The sequence below is a fragment of the Lygodium microphyllum genome, chromosome 13 (genome assembly GCF_053477565.2).
Source record: "Lygodium microphyllum isolate KBCC chromosome 13, Lygodium_microphyllum_v1.1.10, whole genome shotgun sequence".
NCBI lineage: Eukaryota > Viridiplantae > Streptophyta > Polypodiopsida > Schizaeales > Lygodiaceae > Lygodium > Lygodium microphyllum.
This window is the reverse complement of record NC_141147.1, coordinates 9892982-9901066: the sequence shown is the minus strand read 5'-3', so window position 1 is coordinate 9901066 and position 8085 is coordinate 9892982. Positions and strand designations below refer to the sequence as shown.

The following is an 8085-nucleotide window of genomic DNA, read 5'->3' as shown; positions in this document are numbered from 1 at the left end:
GAGCTCAAATATTCCACTTATGACAAGGAACTATTAGCAGTTGTACAAGCATTAAAACAATGGAAGCACTATTTAATGGGTTCAGAATTCATGATAAAGACTGACCAGCAAAGCATTAGACATCTACTTAGCCAACCCCAAATTTCTGACTGTCATATCAAATGGGCTTCCTTCATTCAAAGTTTTCATCCTATCATTCAATACCAACCTGGAAAAGAAAATGTAGTTGCTGATGCATTGAGTAGAAGACCTGCAATTCATAATATTTCTATCATATCTTTTGATTCTTTGATTGCTATGAAAGACACATATCACCAGGATATTACTTTTCATTCTGATTGGCAAAAATTAGTTCAAAATAATTTCATTCCTGTTGATTCATTGTCATATAATGATGGATTTATGTTTTTTGAAAAGAGACTGTGTGTTACTATTCCATTCCGATCTTTTGTTTTGAATGAAATTCATTGTCCCCCATATCAAGGTCATAGAGGTATCATATCTACATTACGCATGTTAACTGAAGATTTTTATTGGTCGCATATGGATGCAGATGTATCTAATTTCGTTTCTGAATGTTTGATTTGTCAAAGAATAAAGAGACATCATGGTAAACAGTATGGATTATTAATGCCTTTGTCTATTCCATCTAAACCTTGGGAACATATATCTATGGATTTCATTATTGGTTTACCAAATACTAAATCTAACCATGACATGATTTGGACAATTGTAGATAGATTTAGTAAGCAAGCATATTTCATTGCATGTAAGAAAACTTTAACAGCATCACAAGCAGCACATTTATTTTTGAAAACTGTTTTTACTAACCATGGATTGCCAAAAGTGATTATTTCAGATCGTGATTCTAGATTTTGTAATAATTTTTGGATTACACTGTTTGCAAATCTAGGCACAAAGATTGATTTCTCATCTGCATTTCATCCAGAAACAAATGGACAAACAGAAGCCACAAATAGTACCATTTTAGATCTTTTACGTGCATATACTATCTCTAAACCTCAGACATGGGATACTCATTTACATTTATTACAGTTTGCATACAACAATACACCGCACACATCTACAAAGAAAGCACCTTTTGAAGTCATTTATGGATATAGATTATCTACACCTGTTGCATCTTTGTCTAATAGAATTCAGAGCGCTGATGATATTGCTACTATGCATAACACTATTTTTGATGAGGTTAAGGATATGATTGCTAAAGCCCAACAATCATATACCAAACAAGCCAACAAGAAAAGACAAGCTATGAATTTCAAAGTTGATGATTATGTTTGGCTTAGAATAGAAAAACGTAGACTGCAAAGTGTCGATAGACATCCAGTTGTCAAATTAGCTCCTAGATTCTATGGACCATTTAGAATCATTCATAAGATTAATGATAATGCATTCAAGTTAGAATTGCCATCTCATTGGAAAATTCATAATACATTTCATATTAGTTTATTGAGACCATTTAGAGGCCAATTACCTATCCACCCTGTCTATGAAAACCCACCTTTACTAGAAGAAGAGACTGAAATACTTGAACCAGAAGCCATCATAGACACTGACTACATGACCACTAGAACTGGCCGAAGGTATTCTAGATATCTAGTAAAATTTAAGAACCATCCTGTAGAGGAAGCACAATGGATGCACGCTAGAGACTTAAATGCTTTCCCCACTCTGTTAGCTCCACATTGAGCTAATAGCAATTGAGGTCAATTGCTATCCCACCCCGGGGGTATGATGCCAGGAGGCATATGCCACGGTGGATTCCGTGAGGTTTTATGGTGGATTCCGTAAACTTAGATGACCGGGGCTCATACACAAAGAGGATTCTTTGTGCGAGAAGTTGATGGGGACGCCTGTCCTTTTCGGGCGTTTCATTAATTTAGTGTGTACATGGGTGATTCCATAGCGGGTGATTCCGCAAAATGCATATTAAATTAATAAACGTTTATGAGTTTAGAGTGCGCACTCGTAATAAATTAAGGTTAGGATTTATTTCTAACCAGTTGATTTATTTATGTAGCTGAAGACTGCTAGGTATTCACTTTTGTTGGTTTAATTGTATTATTTTACTAACGATTGTGAATGCTTCAGTTGATGTGTAGAGATAGCAGCAGTGGCGGAGGAAAGCATTGGAGTCTAGCGGGTATTCGACATTTGGACTATATTTTGATAGGCGCCACGCCTATATTTTGTTATGTTTATAGAGACATTGATTATTGATTATTATTTTGTATGTGCCTATGCGCCCGGATATGTTATTTCTATTTGGACATTGAGATTGGGCGTGCCAGACTCTATGGGCACCGTCCATTAGCTTTATTTTTCTATTTTTGTAGAAAGCAAACTCAAAAAGCTAAAAGCTTGTCATATTCTTGTAATTGGGCTATTATTGAGCATGAAGATTGAAATATACATAAAATACATGCTTTGTGAAGCGCTCACACAAGGCATGGGGGAGATTGAACCCAATTTGTCTCTTGCCTCTTGTCGTGCATGCTTTTACATGGTTTTTTGTGCAAAAAGGTAGAGTTCTTTGTTCTTGGGGACCTTCAGGGATTCACTACGTGAGCTATCTGCGACCGATCTGCGCACCATGTACAGCACCCACAGATAGCCAGAAACTGGCTCCATCCATCCCTATCATCATCCCCCACTTCTCCATTATCAAATTCCTCCATATTCCCTCTTCTATCACTGTTGTTTTACAAGACAGCAAGCCTGTAAATTCATTACAGCACCTCCTTCTTGAGCTCTTTCTTCCATTTTAGCTACAAGAAGCAAGCTCTATCCATGTACTGTTGATCAACGATGGAGAAAGGCTGAATTCCCCTTTTTCTTCTCTCATACTGTAAAGAAATCAGTTCTTATCATTGCATAATAGATAATGCATGTGTGTTTGTACATCTTTGCATGATCTTGTGAGAGTGAGAATTACTTCTTCTCACTCTCAGGTTGATTGTAACTGAGCTCTTCCCTAAGGGACTTGGGTTGAGCAGAAATACATTCCTTCGGGGGGGGGGTTGCCCATCTTCAACCCTCAATCTTGTCTCCATTACTTTTACATTTTCATGGCTGTAATTTTGTGAGTAATTTTCATTTTCAGCTTTAAGTGTTCATTCTCTTTTATATTAAATCTCGAAAACAAGCAAATATCATAATTGTTAAGCATACTACGTTGTTCGGGGCGTTTACAGATGCTTAGTTGGAACCCTCAAGAGCGGGAATATTGATTCCAACAAATCTAGGCTAGCTACATCTCCCCCAAAATATCAATCTTACTATGGCTGATTTATTTGGACACATGAAAGAGCAGAGGTGATTTGAAATTGGCAATGGTCTATGCACTTGATGCTGCAAGGGCAAGGAAACCTTAGCACATCTATTCATCAATTGCCCTTGTAATCGTGACTACCTTAGCTGACTTCAAGGCTCTATCCTCCCCAGCCACCCTTATAAACTTACTTGAAGGAACTATTGATTGGTGAGACCAATGGCCTCCCCCCATCACTATGGACTCTCCTCCGAGGCCTCTATCTATGGATAGTCTGGTGTTCCCATAATGAGCAAGTATTTAATAAAAAGCATGTTGATCTTCTTCACCAGCTAAAAGCTGACATGGAGGAAGCTCAAGCCATTATCAAGAAAAGTAGAAAAAGAGTATCCAAAGAAGAGTTGTTGTAGAATTGTTCTAGTCAATCATTGCTACAGCCACTTCTTGGGACTATACCATCCATGTTCCGGTTGATATGGTCCCACCCAATGTGACGGCAAACAAACCGGAAGAAACACGCCCACTAGCGCATTGGTCAGTAGATGAGACCCCTAGGCTTGCAAGCATACCAAATGAGTGGGTTGCCAAGCATTGGACAAAGAGACATGAAGTTTAGTGGCAGATATGGGAGGGGACCCTCCACAGTAGGGGTCAACTCTGTGCCCCTGCCCGAATTCACTCCCTAACACTCTGGTTAGGACCCTAATCCAACCCAAACCCCCTAGACACCCCTCTTCGTATGTACTACCAAGGCTTACATATGGTTGAGCACTTCATGTAAATAAATGAAGTCCCAGTCAATGGGCTGAGTCCCCCTCCATTGTACAAACTTTGTCTTACTTTTTGCAATGCATTAATGCTTCCATCGGAAAAAAAGTGATCTCATTTAGTACATGATATGTAAATAGAATAAGTGAGGGAGTCTTTGGGCTTGCTTCAAGCTTCTTGGCCCACTCCACAATCGTCTGATTCGTTGCACGTGGTGAGCTTGGCTAGATCTCATAGGCAGCCAATTGGCCAAGTGACATGTCAGCACAACGATCAATTTTGGTTTACATGGGCAACCCTAAAAGCAATGTTCACAAAACACATTTTAGTAGCAAATACAAAAACCTTAAAAAAATATTTTCCAAAGTATACTTTAAATCAAATTAAATATATCAATTATATTTATAACTAAATAATGTTTACTATTAGAGTGTTCAAGTCTTTAAAAGAGAAAAAGCTTAAAATTTGAGAGGTTTTTTTTTTGGAAAATTTTGTAATAGTTGATACTAGTGCTCTATGCTAGGACCCGTGCAAGCACGGGCCACTAGGGCACCTATAAAGCAATGATGTTTACCTTGCCTTCCCCCTTCTCTCTCTCTCAATAGCTTCCTTGTTATCTATACCTTGAACTTGGAATGAACTTCTCTTAAATTGTTATAATAGTGCTTCACGCCAGACTTATATGCAAGTAGAAAAGTAATTTTTTTTTTGTCAAGTTTCTTAACATGAATGCTATGTAAAATTTATGAGGCTTAGGGTTTAAAAGAAGAGATAGTGTAGATGTAGATGCAGATGTAGATGAGCATGGGCTAGGTCAGGTTTTAAACGAAATATTGTAGAGATATCGATACAGAGGTATGGATATATAATATATTTAAACCTCGGCCAAATGAGAAAAGAAGAGAACTCTTCCCTCTTTTCGCTTTTCTTTTTCCGCGTTCGGAGGAGGAGGCCACGGGAAGGAGAGCGGAAAACGCAGCCTACATACCTCGAAGAAGGAAGGAAGCAGAAAGAATCAGAAGGCGATCACGACGAAGAAGTCGACGCGGTAAGATTTGACTGTGTTTGTCGCATCTTTGCTTTCATGGCTGTGGCGTCGTATCAGATGCTCGTGCGCGGCCTCGATGGCAAAACATCCTGCCTGCAGTTCTCCCACCCCGCCGTCGCTGGCTCTCTCCTCTACCATCGTGTCGCGGATCTCCTCGGCATCCCCTCGGACTGCCTACGCATCGTCACTGGAACTAGAGAGTTCTCCCACAACGCATCTCTCTCTGCTGATTGTGATGGGATCTACCCCTCCTGCTCCCTCCTCCTCCGTCTTCGGGGAGGGAAGGGAGGGTTTGGCTCCCTTCTCAGAGGCGCGGCCACAAAAGCTGGTCAGAAGAAGACCAGCAACTTTGATGCTTGCCGGGACATGAGCGGACGCAGGCTCCGCCATGTGAACGCTGAGAAGAAGCTCAAGGAATGGAAAGCGCAGGCCAAGGAGCGAGAGCTTGAGAAAGCTGCTCAAGCCTTCATAAAGAAGCAGGTGAAGCAGAAACAAGTAGAGGCTGACTATTCACAGGATATACTGAAGTTCAGGGAAGAGACTTCCCGGGCACGGGAAGACGTAGCATCTGCTGTTGCTAGTGGACTTGCAGAAGCCAAAGTATTAGGGAAGCGGAAGGTTGTGGAGGATGCGCCAGCAAGCACTAAACGGGCGTGTGCATGGTAAGTCCCTTTTGTTTTTCTTTTTTTAACTTAGTGTATAACAATCGTACACAATTTGTAGGCATGAGTAGTTTAGCAGTTCGACTTTTTTTCAGATGATTCATGTCCTGCAGCAAAGTGTTTGTCAATCAAGAAACATTGCCTCAAATTTGACACTGTGTGTTGCCATGTTTTTCAGGTTAACTGAAGTAGTCGAAGAAAGTGATGATGAGATGATTGAAGATGAAGGAGATGATAAGATCGCAGTAGGAGATGTAAGAGATGGGCATGGTTCTCACGAAACAGGTGAAGATAACATTCAGGAGGAAGAAGATAAGGACAAAGTTCTGGTCTCTGTGAATGCCAAGGAAGCTGCAGCTGCTTCGCCTAGCCAAGATACAGTAGAAAATAAAGGCAGTTTGCAGTCAAGTGATAGCAGTTTAAGAGATGGTTCAGAAGAGTCTTCCTCCAAATCACTGGAGGTAGCTGGCAATACGGCTAAAGTTGAACATTCCCCAGATGCTCTCAGTGAAGTTTCACTACTAAAAGATGCCGATCAATTGTCAGCTCAAGAGCAATTGAATTTTGATATCTATGACAGCTCAAGAGATATGGAGGTATGCTTCAAACCTGAGACAGAACATTGTGATAGCAATTACCAATTTGTGAAGCCAAAATTTAAAGTGAAGTCATCGTTTAATTGGACATTTCCTTTTGTACAGGTTCTAGGTCTTGAACGGCTGAAGCATGAATTGCAATCTCGTGGACTCAAATGTGGTGGTAGCTTAGCAGAGCGTGCAGCAAGGTTGTTTCTGCTTAAAACATGTTCTCTAGAGAAATTGGATAAGAAGCATTTTGCTAAGACCAAAGGGGGAGACAAACAGTGACAAAGTACATGAAACAGCTGATACTGCTACATTGCCAAAATGTAGCCTGGTTCTTCTACCTTGTGCATCAAGGTAAAAGATTGGTAGTCATCTTTATATGCCAGAATATTTCGGTCATTTGATTACCAAGGTGACCTCATTATCGCCTTAAGGAAGTGGTTGGTTGGCAGATCTTCATATGTATCAGAACATGTCTATTTTGAGGATCAAGGTGAACTTCACATAATTCCAAGGGGAGTTTGGGGACAATCTTTCTCTCTCTCTCTCTTTTATATATTATATATATATATATATCCTCCCCCCCTTTTTCCACACACACAATGTGTCAGTGCAATCGTGCTAAAAGGGTGGCCTTATTGATTTATTGGGAAGTCATTGTCCCTTTCTGCACCATTTGTGGCTGGTTGAAACCAGGAAAAGCCTCTGATTTGTCAGAGTTATTTATGCTGTTGCAGTAGGGGCAAAACGAAGGCAAAATAGAGCATTTGATTCAGACTCGAGGTTTAGACACACTACTTTGATTCGATACAATGTGATACAAGTAGGATGGGTGAATTAGCCTACATGTGTTGGCCTCAGAGGAGTTTCTTGTATTTCTTTTCACGAAGGTAATACTTTGATTAGATGTGATGTGCTACAAGTTGGATGGGTGAATTAACGCGTCTTACGGGTTACGGGTGTTGGCCTCTGAGGAGTTCCTTGTGTTTCTTTTCACTGAGTTAAGGAAACCGTGGCTTAAATTCAGGATGGAGATAAAATTCTGGAAGCATCTTACCACAGCAGTTTTGTAAAATGAAAATGTGAAAATCTAGAGTAGCATTCTGGAACCGGCCATCCAACCAAAGCTCCATCCTCCATAACCGCACGTGAGACAAGAGAAGAGAAGAGAAGAGGAGAGAAGAAGAGAGGAGATGATGGAGAGCTTCACCTCCTTGATCCCTCACCCTCACACACTCACTCTCTCACACTCTCACACTCCCTCTCTCAAGCACACACAAGTAAGCAAAGAGAAGAGAAGAAGAGAAGAATGTGAGTCTCTTGTTGCCACACACCCAAAAGAATGAGCTCTCATTCATCTTTTGAACTTTATATACAAAACCCTAAATCCGTTCTGACCCACATTTGACAAAACCAAAGTTGACCTGACCCATGGCAATGAGGGCCAGTCAAACTTGTTACTCTGTTTTAGTATTATCATACGATTGGTTACTTTAAAAGAAAATGATTAGACATTTATTGTCACTCCATTAGACCTAACTTGTTGCTTTGTTTATCTTTTTCAAGTCATGTGGTTAGACCCTTACTTTTCATTTACTTAATAAAACATGATCAGCTTATATAACCTTTCAATGAATTCTATGCTCCATTAATCAGGAAACATGTGTAGGTTTTGTTTGGGCTGGTCTGTATACGATCACAAGTACCCCACTTTTTTTGTACTAGTTA

At 40.1% G+C, this 8085-nt stretch overlaps 1 protein-coding gene across 1 annotated transcript; it reads left to right on the top strand.

The window, feature by feature from the left end:
* The first annotated feature begins 4962 nt into the window (after nt 1–4962).
* Nucleotides 4963–6888, top strand: LOC148026331 (uncharacterized). The gene is made up of 3 exons (XM_087690750.1): nt 4963–5773; nt 5952–6369; nt 6475–6888. Exons 1-3 carry the CDS (start codon nt 5148–5150, stop codon nt 6637–6639), a joined length of 1209 nt encoding a protein of 402 aa, XP_087546876.1. The 5' UTR covers nt 4963–5147; the 3' UTR covers nt 6640–6888.
* Nucleotides 6889–8085: the final 1197 nt, after the last annotated feature.